The sequence below is a fragment of the Brachyhypopomus gauderio genome, chromosome 19 (genome assembly GCF_052324685.1).
Source record: "Brachyhypopomus gauderio isolate BG-103 chromosome 19, BGAUD_0.2, whole genome shotgun sequence".
NCBI lineage: Eukaryota > Metazoa > Chordata > Actinopteri > Gymnotiformes > Hypopomidae > Brachyhypopomus > Brachyhypopomus gauderio.
This window is the reverse complement of record NC_135229.1, coordinates 9,054,995-9,073,004: the sequence shown is the minus strand read 5'-3', so window position 1 is coordinate 9,073,004 and position 18,010 is coordinate 9,054,995. Positions and strand designations below refer to the sequence as shown.

The window sequence follows — 18,010 nt, the reverse complement described above, 5'->3', positions numbered from 1 at the left end:
GAGTACTGGAATGTAGGAGTACTGGAGTACTGGATTACTGGGGTGTAGGAGTATTGGAGTACTGGAGTATAAGAGTACAGGAGTACTGGAGTGTAGGAGTACTGGAGTGTAGGAGTGTAGGAGTGTAGGAGTACTGGAGTACTGGAGTGTAGGAGTACAGGAGTACTGGACTGTAGGAGTACTGGAGTGTAGGAGTATTGGAGTACTGGAGTATAAGAGTACAGGAGTACTTGAGTGTAGGAGTGTAGGAGTACTGGAGTACTGGAGTGTAGGAGTACTGGAGTGTAGGAGTGCTGGAGTACTGGAGTACTGGAGTGTAGGAGTACTGGAATGTAGGAGTACTGGAGTGTAGGAGTATTGGAGCACTGGAGTATAAGAGTACATGAGTACTGGAGTATAGGAGCACTGGAGTGTAGGAGTACTGGAGTGTAGGGATACTGGAGTACTGGAGTGTAGGAGTATTGGAGTACTGGAGTACTGGAGTGTAGGAGTACAGGAGTACTCTAGTGTGAGGGTACAGGAATATTGGAGTGTAGGAGTACTGGAGTATAGCAGTATTGGAGTACCTGAGTATAGCAGTATTGGAGTACCTGAGTGTAGGAGTATTGGAGTACTGGAGTGTAGGAGTATTGGAGTACTGGAGTGTAGGAGTACAGGAGTACTGGAGTGTGAGGGTACAGGAATACTGGAGTGTATGAGTACTGGAGTATAGCAGTACTGGAGTATCTACGTGTAGAAGTACCGCAGTGTAGCAATACTGGAGTGTAAGTGTGTAGGAGTATTGGAGTACTGGAGTGTAGGAGTACTGGAGTGTAGCAGTACTGGAGTACTGGATTTTAGGAGTACTAGAGTGTAGCAGTACTGGAGTACCTGAGTGTAGGAGTACTGAAGTGTATGAGTACTGGTGTACTGGAGTGAAGGAGTACTGGAATGTAGGAGTACTGGAGTATAGGAGTACTGGAGACCTGGAGTGTAGGAGTACTAGAGTGTAGGAGTATTGGAGTACTGGAGTATTGGAGTACTGGAGTATAGGAGTACTGGAGTGTGGGGGTACAGGAGAACTAGAGTGTAGCAGTACTGGAGTACGGGGGTACAGGAGAACTAGAGTGTAGCAGTACTGGAGTACTGGATTTTAGGAGTACTGGAGTGTAGGAGTACAGTAGTACTGGCGTGTAGGAGTACTGGAGTGTAGTAGTATTGGAATGTAGGAGTACTGGAGTATAGGAGTATTGGAATACTGGAATGTAGGTGTGTAGGAGTACTGGAGTGTGGTGAACATGCAGTTTTCTGCTCTACACAGTCCTCTGTTTGTTTTGGCCCATTAGAGACAGAGCTGCAATTGGTAGAGTCTGTTATTTTAGCCCTCCCCACTGAACTGGGTCCATGCTTAACTGAGATAGTGCTAACGCTAACCTACACCGAACTGGCCCCCAGGTGCAGACACTGTCTGAGCACCGTGACTGAGCAGGAAGACCAAAAGAAGCAGTAAAATCGAAACAAATACAGGATCTGCCGGACGTCTCCCCAGTGAGTGTTCATGGAGATCTCCGACACACTGCTGCTGGCAGGCTTGGTGCTGGCTCTGTTAGTGGGGCTCAGATGGAAAAGGAGAGGCCGCCGTCTCCCTCTGCCTCCGGGACCTCCTGCTGTGCCCGTGCTCGGAAACTTGCTTACACTGGACAGACGTGCTCCTTTTAAAAGCTTCCTGAAGGTAAGGTGAGAAGCAGAATGGATCACAACAGCTCTCCTGCTGCCCCACCACATTTTTGTGAAGAGCTCTTTATCAGTTTGAACTATATTATACAGCAGACAGCATAAAGCATGGTAGGAAACAGCTACAGTAGTGTCTGTGGTACAGTTGTGCTGCTACAGTAGTGATTGTGGTACAATTGTGCTGCTACAGTAGTGACTGTGGTACAGTTGTGCTGCTACAGTAGTGCCTGTGGTACAATTGTGCTGCTACAGTAGTGATTGTGGTACAATTGTGCTGCTACAGTAGTGACTGGTACAGCTGTGCTGCTACAGTAGTGACTGTGGTACAGATGTGCTGCTACAGTAGTGCCTGTGGTACAGTTGTACAGCTACAGTAGTGCCTGTGGTACAGTTGTGCTGCTACAGTAGTGACTGTGGTACAATTGTGCTGCTACAGTAGTGCCTGTGGTATAGTTGTGCTGCTACAGTAGTGACTGTGGTACAGTTGTGCTGCTACAGTAATGCCTGTGGTACAGTTGTGCTGCTACAGTAGTGCCTGTGGTATAGTTATGCTGCTACAGTAGTGCTTGTGGTACAGTTGTGCTGCTACAGTAGTGGTACTCATTGTATGCGTTTAACAGTGGAGCAAGACCTATGGCCCCGTGATGATGGTGCATCTTGGATCCCAGAAGGCGGTGGTGCTGGTGGGCTACAGTGTGGTGAAGGAGGCCTTGGTAGACCATGCAGATCTTTTTGCAGGAAGAGCCCCTATTCCCTTCATACACAGAGCAACTAGGGGCTACGGTAAGACCGAAATCACATGGCTTTCAACAACTGTGTCACGATCCAGCCCCGGACCCCTCCTCCCTTTGGGTGTGTGTAGGTGTGCATGTTTCATGTCTGCTACCTTTGTAGCGAGTATCTGTCAATAAACGTGCGTTCTGGAGATCACCTCGGCTTCCTGCCCCATTCCTCGTCCATGACAAACAGATTTAAACTCTATTCAAACTTTCAATTAAGGAAGCCAAGGTGGGAACAGCTAATCCTTATTCATGGTGCTATGGTGAAAGTAAAATTTTTATAAAAAAAATTCCATAACTGGTACTGTATATTATGCTAAATTTGTGGCTAGTACAAACAAAACATTCCAAGGCTGAAAGTAAACCAGATTATCTGAAGGATTTCATTAAGAATCATTCACCAGGACTGGTGATCAGCAACGGAGAACGCTGGCGTCAGCTCCGCCGTTTCACGCTCACTACGCTGAGAGATTTTGGGATGGGACGCAAGAGGATGGAGGAGTGGATTCAGGAGGAGAGCAAACACCTGTTAGACTCTGTCAGAGACACAAACTGTGAGGAGCTTCGTCTGTTTCTTCGTCAACCAGTGGTGTAGCCCGCAGTTTATGACAACTGTGAGAACACCAAATGTTGTATTTTATAATTCTAGTTATATATGTATATATGTTCAACTACAATATTCAACTACAACTTTGTTCTCTGACTGTTGTTTACTTGTATGTGCTCCCTGCAGCTGCTGTCTTTGACCCCACGTTCTACATGAGCCGGGCCGTGTCCAACGTGATCTGTGCACTCGTGTTTGGACAGCGGTTCAGCTACGATGACAGCAACTTCCTACGTTTACTGGACATCGTTTTTGGACTCTTACGCTTTATAAGCAGTCCCTGGGGTCAGGTAAGGAGTGTGTGTGTGTGTGTGTGTGTGTGTGTGTGGTAACACCAGTTAACCAATTCATGTCATGTAGTACAGTAACCCTAACCACCTAACCCTACCCTCACCCTAACCCTAAACCAGATATTTGCCCTTTCTACAGGCATACAACATCTTCCCCTGGCTGCTGCAATGGATACCTGGACGTCAGCACACTGTATTTGGTGAAGTGGACAACATCAGGAACTTTACTAAGGAAAAAATAAAAACTCATGAAGAGACTCTGGACCCAAACAACCCCAGAGACTTTATTGACTGCTTCCTCATCAGAATGAATCAGGTAGGCCATTTGATGACCACTGCTCACATTTACATTTTAGTCTGCTCACATTTAAATTTGTCTGCCTACTGCTTTGTGACTGTATATATATATATATAAACATATTTTCCTCACTGTAATTGTCCAATAGGTCAAAGACAGTCCAGACACAGAGTTCCACTATGAAAACCTGGTGTCCACCGTCCTCAACCTGTTCCTGGCAGGGACTGAGACCACCAGCACCACTATCAGATACACCCTCATGTTGCTGATCAGACACCCTGATATACAGGGTAGACATTATCAGATACACCCTCATATTGCTGATCAGACACCCTAATATACAGGGTAGACATTATCAGATACACCCTCATGTTGCTGATCAGACACCCTGATATACAGGGTGAGGTTCTCACACACGTCACGAGTACAAACAACCAGGAAAACCAATACATGCTCACAGACTGAACACAGAGACTCAGAACAGAGACCAAGCTAACACTAACCCCTAACCCTAATCCTAACTCGAACCTTAAACCCAGCCCCAACACCAACTCTCACCCCTTGTGTCTTTCTTGTTCACACGTACTGTGGTAAGGGATGCCCCTAAACACCTAACCCTGTCCTGGGTTAACCCTAACCCTAACTCTTTTATCATGTTATCACATATTTGATCACATTATTACGTGATCACCTGTCATCACTTATCATCAGTTGTTATCTTAATGTCAAATGCAGGTTTTCAGTTTTCACATAAATTCTAGTTCCTAAAATGTAAAAAATACTGCATTACTATCTAACCAACTACATGCTAATTTTTGTCCACTTTGTCCAATCAGAAAAAATGCAGACTGAGATTGACTCTGTGATTGGACGAGAACGAAGCCCTTTAATGCAGGACAGGACATCCCTCCCCTTTACTGATGCAGTAATCCACGAGGTGCAGCGTTTTCTGGACATAGTGCCACTCGGCCTCCCACGCTGTACAATGGACGACATGTCATTCAGAGGCTACGCCATCCCTAAGGTGACCATCACAGTGGATAAAGGCACAATGTGATTACAGACCTACACATGCAGGCCAACAGAGCGTAACACCCTAACCCTAGCACCCTAACACCCTAATTCTCTAACCGTACTACTAACACCCTAACCCTCTAACCCTAACCCTAACCTCTAACCCTCTAACCCTAACCCTCTAACCCTAGCACTCTAATCCTCTAACCCTAACTCCCTAACCCTAACACCCCTAACCCTGTAACTCTAACCCTAACCTTGTAATCCTAACCCTAACCCCCTAACTCTCTAACCCTAACACCCTAACCCCCTAAACCTCTAACCTTAACCCTAACCCTCTAACCCTAAACCCCTAATCCTCTAACCCTAACACCCTAACCCCCTAACCCTCTAACCTTAACCCTAACCCTCTAACCCCCTAACCCTCTAACCTTAACCCTAACCCTCTAACCCTCTAACCCTAACTCCCTAGACCTAACACCCCTAACCCTGTAACTCTAACCCTAACCTTGTAATCCTAACCCCCTAACTCTCTAACCCTAACACCCTAACCCCCTAAACCTCTAACCTTAACCCTAACCCTCTAACCCTAACCCCATAATCCTCTAACCCTAACACCCTAACCCCCTAACCCTCTAACCCTCTAACCCTCTAACCTTAACCCTAACCCTTTAACCCTAACCCTCTAACCCTAACACCCTAACCCTAACACCCTAACCCTCTAACCCTAACACCCTAACCCCCTAACCCTCTAACCTTAACCCTAACCCTCTAACCCTAACCCTCTAACCCTAACACCCTAACCCTCTAACCCTAACCCTAACCCTCTAACCCCCTAACCCTCTAACCTTAACCCTAACCCTCTAACCCTAACCCCCTAACCCTCTAACCTTAACCTTAACCCTCTAACCTTAACTCTCTAACCCTAACACCCTAACCCTCTAACACTTCACAGTGGTTAACAGTGCAATGTGACTACAGAGCTGCACATGCAGGCCAGCAGAGCCTCCTTACAACAGTACAAACCCTTTGGTAATGATCATGTCTTCATTCAGGGTACAGTGATCATTCCCCTGCTCCACTCTGTTCTGAGGGATCAGGAAATGTGGGAGACTCCCTGGACGTTTAACCCAAAAAACTTCCTGGACACAAATGGAAACTTCAAAACCAACCCTGCTTTTCTGCCTTTTTCAGCAGGTAAAGCTGTCGTTTTCATCTGTTATATCTGCAAAAAAATGGAATCTCTCCATCTTATGAAGTCTTACAGAGGTGATAATTCCAGGTTCAGAAAGTAAAAGTCCTCACCAGGATTTTGCTCAAGCTTGCTAGATTTTCTAATTAGTGCAATCCAGGTAAAATTAGTGGAATCAACACAATCCAGGAAGCCTGAGCAAAATCCTGGTGAGGACTTTCTGGAATTGACACCTCTGTAGTCTTGTCCCTCCTGAAGATGTGCAAGTTTCTGCAGTGATGGATACGACTTTTGTCTCTGTCCCCTTCTGCAGGCAAGCGGTCATGTGTGGGTGAGTCTCTGGCTCGTATGGAGCTCTTTCTTTTCATCGTGTCTCTGCTCCAGAATTTCACCTTCAGCACTCCTGGTGGCCCAGATAGTGTTGATCCCACCCCTGAATTTAGCAGCTTTGGCAACCTGCCTCGCAAATTCCAGCTCATTGCCTCCCCCCGCTGATCAAACACAGTATTGCAGGATGCAGAGATTTCAGCCGCACCTGGACACACAGGAAGCAGCATAATGCAGGAAATTCGACTTTCAGGTCTTTTGGGTTTTTGTTTATAAAGTGCTTCAGCATATTGGACATAAATGAATTTTTTTTTGTTATTGTTCTAAAATTGTCTAATTATGACAACTTGTGTATTTACATTGTTTACATTGTTTGAAAGTTAACAAAAAAGTATATTATTCAGCAGAAACAGGAAATATCCTGTGCTATGCTTTATGAAGGAAATAAAGATTAAAAATGCTTGTCAAAATAGATTTTCGTTTTTGAACTACCAAAAATTAAACAATAATAATAAACAAAAACAATTGATAACTATAGATTCACAATGCCGCATTCACAGAGCGATAAGGAGGAGAACACACTCACACACTGAGAACAGCGAGATTTAATAGAGGTAATCCCAGAGACATAATCCTTTAAAACATTCAGGGGTCAAAACACCAGGTTGTCCAGAGAGAGTTACATGATTGACACTAATCACAGGGTTAGACGTTATAAGCACAATGTCTATAGAACAATGTCTATGAGAAAACACTGAGCAGTACAGCTGTACTTTCAACAAAGTCCAGCAAACAAACATGGGAAACAGGGCTTAAATACAAGACATTAACTAGACTCTTAACAAGGAACGCCTGAGAACAATCACACCACTGTCTTTCACTGACATAATGATTTCAGTAGTTTCTTAATGCTACACCCACACCTAACCCTAACACCTACACCTAATCCTAAAAACTAACCCTAACGCCAACACCTAAACCAACCATAATACCTAACTCTAACCCTAACCCTTAACCCTAACACCTAACCCCAAAACCTAACACCAACACCTGAACCACACAGTAACTAAAACAAGAAGAGCTGCACACCTGTTTAAAGGCTTGTCGAAATATAGAGGTCAAAGGCCTGTTTAAATGGTTCTTCTTTCTTAAAAGAATCAACAGAGCCTTTCTAAATGTAGGCAAGGTGTTCCATAGTTTAGGTGCAAAACCGTAAATGATCAATCTCCCAGAGACTTCAGTCAAGTTGTTAGAACATGTAACATGGAATTAGTAACACAATTTTTTTTGTAATGGTAGAAGGAAAAACCATAAACTTCATAAATGTTTGAGCTGGGCCAGAGGGTCGATTCACTAAAATACAATGAAATGCTTTTACTCTACCAATATAGGTCAGATAGTCTTCAGATGTAGCATAGAGTTCAGTGTTTCTTCCAGACTACAGCGAGACCTCCACCGCACCCAAACACAGTCAGGGTCATAGGTTATTTAGATGAAAATAATCCATATTCCACGGCCAGGTTTCAGTCAAAATATTTGCTGACACACAAAATGTTAAGAATGTGAGGCTTGTTAGCCACAGGTGAGTATTTCAAACACATTTTAAATGAGTGTCACTATATCAGCATTCACTGTATCTGTATTAGCATTAAGAGCTAAACAATCTGATGGACCCCTCGAAGCCTCCAGTGACCTTGATCATGGTGTAGGCTCTGAGGTTCTGTAGGTTCTGTAGACTCTGAGGTTCTGTAGGTTCTGTAGACTCTGAGGTTCTGTAGGTTTTGTAGGCTCTGAGGTTCTGTAGGTTCTGAGGTTCTGTAGGTTCTGTAGGCTCTGAGGTTCTGTAGGTTCTGTAGACTTTGAGGTTCTGTAGGTTCTGAGGTTCTGTAGACTCTGAGGTTCTGTAGGCTCTGAGGTTCTGTAGGTTTTGTAGGCTCTGAGGTTCTGTAGACTCTGAGGTTCTGTAGGTTCTGAGGTTCTGTAGGTTCTGTAGACTCTGAGGTTCTGTAGGTTCTGTAGACTCTGAGGTTCTGTAGGTTTTGTAGGCTCTGAGGTTCTGTAGACTCTGAGGTTCTGTAGGTTCTGAAGTTCTGTAGACTCTGAGGTTCTGTAGGTTCTGAGGTTCTGTAGGTTCTGTAGGCTCTGAGGTTCTGTAGACTCTGAGGTTCTGTAGGTTTTGTAGGCTCTGAGGTTCTGTAGGTTCTGTAGACTCTGAGGTTCTGTAGGTTCTGAGGTTCTGTAGGCTCTGAGGTTCTGTAGGTTTTGTAGGCTCTGAGGTTCTGTAGGCTCTGAGGTTCTGTAGGTTCTGTAGACTCTGAGGTTCTGTAGGTTCTGTAGGCTCTGAGGTGAGGAACTCACCACCAGGCAAGGAAAGTGATAGTCCCCAAGGTCAGACAGATTGTCCAGGGAACATTTTATTTACAACTTCATTTGTTGATCATAGAGCAGTCAGGACACAAATGAGGAGACACAGCAGTCAGGGTAGTTAAAGAAGCAAACAGAGAGACACAATCATGAGGACCACAAGGAGTTCCCTACAAGGTTAGACGTGTCCGATGTTTCTCTCTGTGGGAATATTTGGTCCCCACTGATTGTGCTATTCCACATGTTGCATAGAACAATAATACATAACCCATTAGTCTACAAGGCTGAGGCACCCTGGATGAAGTGGACTTCTGTCCCATAAACACTCAAACAGCTCCACCTCCTCTTCCTCCTCCCTCCTCCTCTTCCCTCCCTGCTACTTATAAAACCTGAACAGCCCTCTGGGAACATCAGCTAGCAAACAAGCAAGAACAAGAAGCAGAAGTCAGTCTTAAATATCAGTAGAGACAGGACAGGAGTCATGGAAATATCCAGCACAGCTATTGTGCTGGGTTTACTGGCCATTCTGATATTGGTGATCAGACAGAGGAGTAAAGCTCAAAAACTCCCTCCAGGACCTGCTGCTCTGCCTCTACTTGGCAACATCCTCACCCTGAACCGCCGTGCCCCGTTTAAAACCTTCCTGAAGGTAAAGAAGAAATCATGTGTATTTATACCGGAATTAAATGTATTTTCCATATGTGGTCTTTGGTGACAGAAGTGTGTTACAGGGATTTTATTGGGATGGAATTAGTGGAGATACGTGCAAATGCTAAATAAATCCAGTAACATATTAAATGGATGTAAGCCAGTACTGACATGTAGATCATTCAATTTACATGTATGGTGTTTTTTGACCTGCAAAGACATACAGTCATGATTAAAGAACCACATCATATTCCAAAGTGCCTTATGTTTGTTTATACTGTTTACATCACCTGCAGTATTTTACAAATTTGAGAACTTTTGTAAATTCCATCAGGAATATGGAACTTTTGTCATGTAGTCACTCTACATCAGAAACAAAGAACCATATTCTGAAGTTTTATTAATCTGCTAGTGGAATAAAACACTTGTCCATATTCTTTAAAAATCTGTCTGATCTGGGTGTCAGAGTGAATTCCTGGAGGCCACAGTATTGCACGAGTGGGGTAATCCAGTGATGACCTAATCTGGTTTATTAAAACAGGAATCAAATAAACTTATAGTGCTGTGATAGTGTTGTGAAAGGGTCTAAGGCAGTGGGTCCTAATGTTAGTCTTCAGTTTGCCATTATTAATCTACACTCCTTAATGTCCTTCATGTGATTCAGCTCTTCACAGATTATAAAAAGTTTTACTGGTCATCATGGAGCATGGGGTTAAGAGGTCAGGAGGTCCTGTGACCTGCTGTTGTCCTGGGACCTGCTGGTGATGTGTCTGTCCTTTAACAGTTGAGTAAGACCTACGGGCCTGTGATGACAGTATATTTGGGACCCCAGAGAGTGGTGGTGTTGGTGGGCTACGATGCAGTCAAGGAGGCACTCATAGACCAGGCGGATGACTTCGTAGGCAGAGCACCAATCCCGTTTGTTCAAACAGCTTCAAATGGCCATGGTGAGACTGAGCCTACAACACGCTCACTGATAAGGTTGTGTAGACGCATTTGCACTTCACAAGACTCACAGTTAAGTACTGCCACAAAAACACTATATGACGTCAGGTTGTTATACTTCTCACACTACCCTACTGACACACATTGACAAACACCCACAGGATGAGTAGGAGAGGAGGAGGAGAGGGGAGGGAAGGAGGAGAGGGAGGAGAGGGGGAGAGGGGAGGAGAGGAGGAAGGAGAAGGAGGAGAGGGGGAGAGGGGAGGAGAGGAGGAAGGGGGCTAGGAGGAGAGGGTGGAGTAGAGAGGAGGAGTGGGAGGAGGAGAGGGAAGAGGAGAGGGCCATGTTGATGTATTCATCAGAAACCTATTAAGGGCCCATTTTCCAAATGTTTCCATAGATTCAAGATTTAATGTGAAGATTTAATTAGATATTTAATGAGTGAGTGGTTTGTATCATTTTTGCTCTACAATGTGGTATTCTTTAAGAAAAACTGACATATTTCATTATTACACTAAGATTTGGGTTTTTTGTGGGTTTTAAGGTAGTACATATGAAATACTGGAGAACAAGAGCAGCTTGGGTATATTCACACTGCTCATCTGTATTCAGGGAGGATAAACACAATCAGGTTTACTTAGCACAGTCCACATGTTCATCAGGATGACAGAATGTGTTCTCCCTTAGGACTGAATACATCAGTATGGTGTTGTTAACACTCTGCTCTACAGGTGTAGTGCTTGGTGATCACAGCAACATAGACAAGGCCAGAGTGTGGATCTCCCAGGCAGAAAACGAGCTACTCTATCTCTCTCTGTCTGTCTATCTCTGTCTCTGCCTCCCCCCTCTCTCTCTCTCTCTCTCTCTCTCTCTCTGTGTCTCTGCCTCTCTCTGTCTCTCTCAGCCTCTGTCTGTCTTCTTCAGGGCTCACGCTCAGTAATGGAGAATGCTGGCATCAGCTCCGGCATTTCACGCTCACTACGCTGAGAGATTTTGGGATGGGACGCAAGAGGATGGAGGAGTGGATTCAGGAGGAGAGCAAACACCTGTTGGACTCTGTCAGAGACACAAACTGTGAGGAGCTTCGTCTGTTTCTCCACCAACCAGTAGTGTAACCCGTAGTTTATGATATTTGGCAGGATGCTTGGGGGGAACTGGACATTCCAATGAGTCGCAGACGGTTGAGAACAAACAGATTAGAGAGAATGGCAGGGTCAGACAACAGTTGAATAATTTCTTCTAGGTTTTATGGCTCTAGTTAGATAATTCAACAGGTAAACAACACTAACAACAGTATTCATACTGTTCAGAGATACCGATTGGAAAATTGGCTGATAAACTGAGTAGTTTTAACGGATAAACCTTGTGAGAAAAAATAATGAAGGAATAAAGGAACATCATTCTTTTTCTGGCAACTCAAGCTAATAAATATCAGGTATTATAATCAGGAACTGTAAGTATTGTGTTCTCCACATTACAATAATGTAAAAAAAAAGCACTGCACATATACATGAATCTCCATTTCAGGTACAGAATCCCCTGAAGAATCTAGGGTTAGGGTTAGGACATCTCAGGCCCATGATTGGCTGGAGAGTGTGAATGCATGATCCTAGCCACTCTGGATCCATTAACACTTAGCCTAGTAAGGTTATCTTGGCAAACTCTTTAGGTTATCATTCTAAAAATAGGAACAGACGGTTACTATCAGTACACCACTATAATTTACATTCTGGTGAGTTTAGTAGTTATATGATATATATGGTGCTTCGTAACATATCCTTGTATGCCAGACTCATACAAGTCAGTTTATATGGCTTCAGTAGGCAACTGAAGACAGGTCCAGCTCAAACAAACAAAACATTAACTTTTCATGTTCCCTATGTAGATTACAGCTGCCCATATGGATTATAGTTCCCCCATAGAGATTATATCTTTTCTATATAGATTACAACCCCCCATAGAGATAACAGATGCCCTGAAGAAATTACAACTGCCCCATATAAATTACAGCTGCCATGTAGAGATTACACCTGCCATGTAGAAATTACAGCTGTAGCTGCAACAATTAACATTAAAATGATTATTAAATAGCAGCCTAGTGATTATCCTTTTATGACTTGAACAAATGCATAAAAAAATGTTTTCACTTATATGTAATAGGTCTTAGTCTTTTTTTTGGGAAGGGAGCCAAGATTACAGGATTACACCCCTGCTTCCTGCTTTTAACAAAGTAACTACTAGTTCATTGAGTTGTGTGTTTTGAGTTTATTATGTTAGTTTGATGTTACCATGTTTGCTTCCTGTAGCTGCTCCGTTTGACCCCACGTTCCACCTGAGCCGAGCCGTGTCCAACGTGATCTGCGTACTCGTGTTTGGGCAGCGGTTTAGTTATGAGGACAGCAGCTACCTTCACTTGCTGGGTTTGATCTCTGGAGTATTGGGCTTTGCAAGCAGTGGATGGGGACAGGTGAGGAACGGAAGACGAACGGACATGTATGGAGAAGACAGAGAGAACATCCTTGCTGACTTCCAAAAATGTAAAGAGAACAATTTGTGACAGGACATAGTGGTGTCCACTTGCCAAATTACAAATGAACACAACACATTTCCTCCTAGCACAACATGCTAACGTCACAAACCCGTTCAATTGTCTCATCACAGCTGTACAATATCTTCCCACGTGTGATCAAACTCCTTCCGGGTCGTCATCTCAGCTTTAAGAAGGAGGTGGAGGAGCTCAGGACCTTTGCTATGGGCAAAGTCCAACAGCACAAGGAGACACTCGACCCCAGTGACCCCCGAGACTTCATCGACTGTTTCCTTATTCGACTCGACCAGGTAGATGAAGATTTGCCCACAGATGCTACTGCAGCAGTCACTGTCTGTTCAGTCCTGAGCACCTCCAGAACACTTTAAACTGGACTGCACTGCAGTTTGGGGGTTTTTCTGCTGCAAAGCATAACTCAATCCACCATTTGAAGTTGAACTATACAAGTTACAACAGAAAATACAAAAACAAACTTTTGAGTTTGAGGATCCTGCTCTGCAGAATACATATTTATTCATAAGAAATATTTCTTATTTATTTTTAAATCTGTCAAATAGGTGCTTTTCCAATATTAGAAAGAAATTCTTGTTTTTTGGTTTAATGATTTCAGTATGTCTTGTTATGTGTAAATCATAACATTACATAATTATCATGTCATTATTTGTCATAAATATCTGTCAATACCAGATATTGTACTGTTCACAGGAGAAAGGAAGTCCAGCTACAGAGTTCCACTATGACAATATGATGGGCACCGTCCTCAACCTGTTCCTGGCAGGGACAGAGACCACCAGCACCACTATCAGATACACCCTCATGTTGCTGATCAGACACCCCGATATACAGGGTAGACATTATCAGATACACCCTCATGCTGCTGATCAGACACCCTGATATACAGGGTAGACATTATCAGATACACCCTCATGCTGCTGATCAGACACCCTGATATACAGGGTAGACATTGATCAGCACCAGACCTTAACAAACAGTAGCTGTATTTGGACATACAGTGCCAATCATAGGTTACTTACGTTAATAAAAACCCATGAAAATATTATCATATTTTGGAAGCAATTAGATTCCTATTTGCAGGACATCTTTGTTCTGCTTATGCATGATTGTGTTGGGCTGTGTTCACATTACCATAGTAAATGATACGATGGGCTGTGTATACAAATGTCTTTCAAATGCTGTTCCATCAGAGCACATGCAGGAAGAGATCGACACTGTGATTGGTCGAGACAGATGCCCCTCAATGGAAGACAGGAAGTCCCTCCCCTTCACTAATGCAGTTATCCATGAGGTGCAACGTTATCTTGATCTGATTCCACTCAGTCTTCCCCATTATGCCACACATGACATCATATTCAGAGACTACACCATTCCCAAGGTAACAGTGAACAATACAGTTTTCAGAAGTGGGCTTGTACAAGTTCATGAACTTTGTTAATTTATAAAGTTTTAACCATGGGCATAAAACCAAAGTTTACCAAAGAAAACAAAAGCTGTTCATTTTGGAGAAGATTTCATTAACCCCATAGTGATCTCAAGTGATCCAGGCTCCCCATTACCTCATGTGACCCCTAGCACACGTCACCCTGCAGGACACCGTGATTTTTCCTGTGCTGCACTCCGTTCTGAGGGACGAGGCACACTGGGACAGCCCCTGGACATTTAACCCCACCCACTTCCTGGATAAGAACGGCAACTTTAAAAACAATCCGGCATTCCTCCCCTTTTCTGCAGGTGAGTGCTGTCATGAAACAGTCTGATATATCACCACAGGGTGTGAGGAACTAGTCTCACAGTCCTAACATACCCTGAAACACCCCCAGACCTAACATTCTAAGGCCATGACTGAGGTGCCCTTGAGCAAGGCACCAAACCCCAACTGCTCCCCGGGCGCCGGGCTAGGGCTGCCCACCGCTCTGGGCACGTGTGATACAGCCCCCTAGTATTCATTAGTGTGTGTGTGTGTGTGTGTTCTAACTGCACAGATGGGTAAATGTGGAGGACAAATTTCAATTGAGGTGAAAATCCCAGTTGACAAATATGGCACATTTCATTTCATTTCCAAATGACAAATACCCCCTACCCCCCCACACAAACGCACCACACACACAACACACTCCCCAACATTCTCTTTGCTCTGTGGATTTTGCTTTGAATGATGAAACAGATCAGGATAATTATTAACCTCAAACATTGGTCTCAGTGTGTACAGCTAGACATGTGTCCTGAAACCTAAACCTAAATTATGTTTGTCAGATATATCAGATACATACATAATCAGACACATTGTAGGCACATGTTAATGGTGACCACCCCTGTTTGCTTCTGCAGGTAAGCGGTCATGTGTGGGTGAGTCTCTGGCTCGTATGGAGATCTTTCTTTTCATCGTGTCTCTGCTCCAGAATTTCACCTTCAGCACTCCTGGTGGCCCAGACAGTGTTGATCCCACCCCTGAAATCAGTGGCTTCGCCAACCTGCCTCGCAAGTTCCAGCTCATTGCTTCCCCCCGCTGACCATGCACAGTACTGCAGTCTTCATTGAACATGATGTACAGTGTTGGATGTCTATTGATGCTGCACCATTGTATTTACTCAATTGTACATAAACTGTTTCCAGTTGTCTAATGCCCTATAAACCTGTAACTGTAACCCTTACCCAATATCCCTGTAACAGTAACCCCAACACAATAACCCTTTAACAGTAACCCCAACCCAATAACCCTGTAACTGTAACCCTTACCCAATAACCCTGTAACTGTAACCCTTACCCAATATCCCTGTAACTGTAACCCCAACCCAATAACTCTTTAACTGTAACCCCAACCCAATAACCCTGTAACTGTAACCCTAACCCCATAACCCTTTAACTATATCCCTAACCCAACAACCCTTTAACTGTAACTCTATCTTTATAATCCTAACCCAATAACCCTGTAACTCTAACCCTAACTCAATAACCCTGTAACTCTAACCCAATAACCCTGTAACCCTAACCTAATAACCCTGTAACTCTAACACAATAACCCTGTAACCCTGTAACTGTAACCCTAACCCAATAACCCTACAACTGTAACCCTAATCCTAGAACCCTACAACTCTAACCCTATCCCTATAACCCTAACTCTATAATTGTAATCTTATCCCTATAGCCATACAATTGTAACCCTATCCCTATAACCCTAATCTTATTTCTGTAACCCTAACCATATACTATGACACTAACATATATGTACATTTGGGCAAAATTAACACATCATTACAAATTATCTTCAGAAACTATTCAAAAACAGGCAGTAAATAAAATAACAAACCGTGTGTTCTGTTATTATTTGTGTTATAATGTTTTTCACTTACTGCTTAAAATGATTACATATTATCTTTTCTCATAGCCAAAATAACCAAATATCATATAATTCTGCTGTTTGGAAATTTTCATTTTATAGTGTTTTGTTTTTTGTTTTTACCTTTTTCTAGATGGTTGTTATTTAGTAAACACTAAAAGATGGATATGCTCTTAAATGTGGGTCATTTGCTTTTATTTGCTGTTACAAGGTCTAATCAGTAACAAAGTGATTAGTCAGCAGTCTCAATGATTTCCATCTGTACACCTATACCACCTATACACCTATATACCTATATCACCTTCATCATCTATACCACCTATTAGTGGCGTGCACACATAGACATCAGGTGGTGCTAAAGCACCACCAACTCTGCCCTTTATCAACGAAAGTGCCCTTTTGAAACTTCGTTTTTTAATTTATTTTATTATTATTATCATTTTACTGAGGTCGGTTTGAAATGATCTTTTGAAAACCTGAGCGATTAAAAACAATGCCCTGAAATGAGCCACCACTTCGCACACACCCGACCTCTCTCTTCCTTTAACATCAGATGCGCTGCAGCTGCAGTTCAGTTCAGCGAGTGGAAGGAAGCGTCTTCAGCACAGCACACACGCTCACAGATAGACTTCTTCTCCCGTCCCCACCAGCCAGGTCACATACACATCAAGTCAAATCGTACTGTTTGCCCTCTAAGCCCAACGTGAAATCATTTTCTTGTGTTGTAAAATGTCTCATACAGCACTAAACTACTAAGCATTTTTAGCCAACTGGTCACCTGATAAACTAGTCGCACTAGCCCAAATCAATGATAGATAACGTGAGGACGACCACATACAAATAATTAAGGTAGAGTTAAGCAGTTGTATAGGTTTTGGTAGGCAACATAAATTACATTCATTTGTGAAAGAAGATACGGGAAGTTCCCCATTACCTGTGAAAAATGTCCATCTGCATTCATGTAATGACAACACTCAGTAGCCTATAACTCCTTCTTCTACTTTACGGTCTTTTACTGTCTTAATTGTAGGCCTATATTGATTTACTAATTGCAAAATATATGCAACAAGGCCTGCAGACAGTGGAGGGTAAACAGAAGTTACCTGAAGGACATGGATATTGGATATTAATTATATCAGTTGGATGCGTGACTTTTTCTCCATTGAAAACTCACGTTTAGAGAATGTGACAAATAAAAGTCAAATTTCATTCAACATGTGCTTGTAATTTTTTTTTTATAATGAAGTGTTCCACGTGTGCTAAAAAGTGCCCTTCACTCCCCCCCCCCCCCCCGAGCACTTGCCCCCCAAAATGTCTGTGCACGCCACTGCCACCTATACACCTATATCACCTATACCAACGATATACCTATACACCTATATCACCTATACCACCTGTACACCTATATCACCTATGCCACCTATATCTCCTATACACCTATACCACCTATATACCTATATCACCTTTATCACCTATACCACCTATATCACATATACACCTACAACCTATACACCTATACCACCTATACAACTATACAACTATACACCTATACCACCTATATCACTTATACACCTATACATCTATACCACCTGTACACCTATACCACCGATATCACCTATACACCTATACCACATCTACCACCTTTACACCTATACCACCTATATCACTTATACACCTATTTCACCTATACACCTATACCAACTACAGTATACCACAGGTGTCCGTGATGCAGGGGAGAGAGAATCCAATGATAATTTCAGCTGTCTTCACTTTTCTCTGCAGGGTCTTGTGGTCCAAAATTCCCAAACCAGGCAGTTACTCAGGATATTCCCTGTAGTTCCTCTTTAGAACATGATGAGGGTGGTGTGGTGGGGCGAACCTCCTCAAAAAGTGTCCGCGGTGCTGGTGCTGAGGGTCCAGGTGAGGGACTCTG

The 18,010-nt window shown here is 43.3% G+C and overlaps 2 protein-coding genes across 3 annotated transcripts; both read left to right on the top strand.

Moving 5' to 3' along the window:
- The first annotated feature begins 1,427 nt into the window (after positions 1 to 1,427).
- LOC143482911 (cytochrome P450 2G1-like) lies at positions 1,428 to 6,507 on the top strand. Its single transcript, XM_076981489.1, has 9 exons — positions 1,428 to 1,711; positions 2,334 to 2,496; positions 2,897 to 3,046; positions 3,226 to 3,386; positions 3,526 to 3,702; positions 3,833 to 3,974; positions 4,521 to 4,708; positions 5,754 to 5,895; positions 6,204 to 6,507. Exons 1-9 carry the CDS (start codon positions 1,538 to 1,540, stop codon positions 6,383 to 6,385), a joined length of 1,479 nt encoding a protein of 492 aa, XP_076837604.1. The 5' UTR covers positions 1,428 to 1,537; the 3' UTR covers positions 6,386 to 6,507.
- Positions 6,508 to 9,013: 2,506 nt separating this feature from the next.
- Positions 9,014 to 16,463, top strand: LOC143482912 (cytochrome P450 2G1-like). Of its 2 annotated transcripts, none has more exons than XM_076981491.1 (9): positions 9,014 to 9,230; positions 10,014 to 10,176; positions 11,099 to 11,248; positions 12,481 to 12,641; positions 12,836 to 13,012; positions 13,428 to 13,569; positions 13,928 to 14,028; positions 14,330 to 14,471; positions 15,069 to 16,463. In XM_076981491.1, the coding sequence occupies exons 1-9, from the start codon at positions 9,063 to 9,065 to the stop codon at positions 15,248 to 15,250; spliced, it is 1,386 nt and encodes a 461-aa protein (XP_076837606.1). In that variant the 5' UTR covers positions 9,014 to 9,062; the 3' UTR covers positions 15,251 to 16,463. The 2 variants fall into 2 exon arrangements, with proteins under 2 accessions (XP_076837606.1, XP_076837605.1); XM_076981490.1 differs by having other exon boundaries at positions 13,928 to 14,115.
- Positions 16,464 to 18,010: the final 1,547 nt, after the last annotated feature.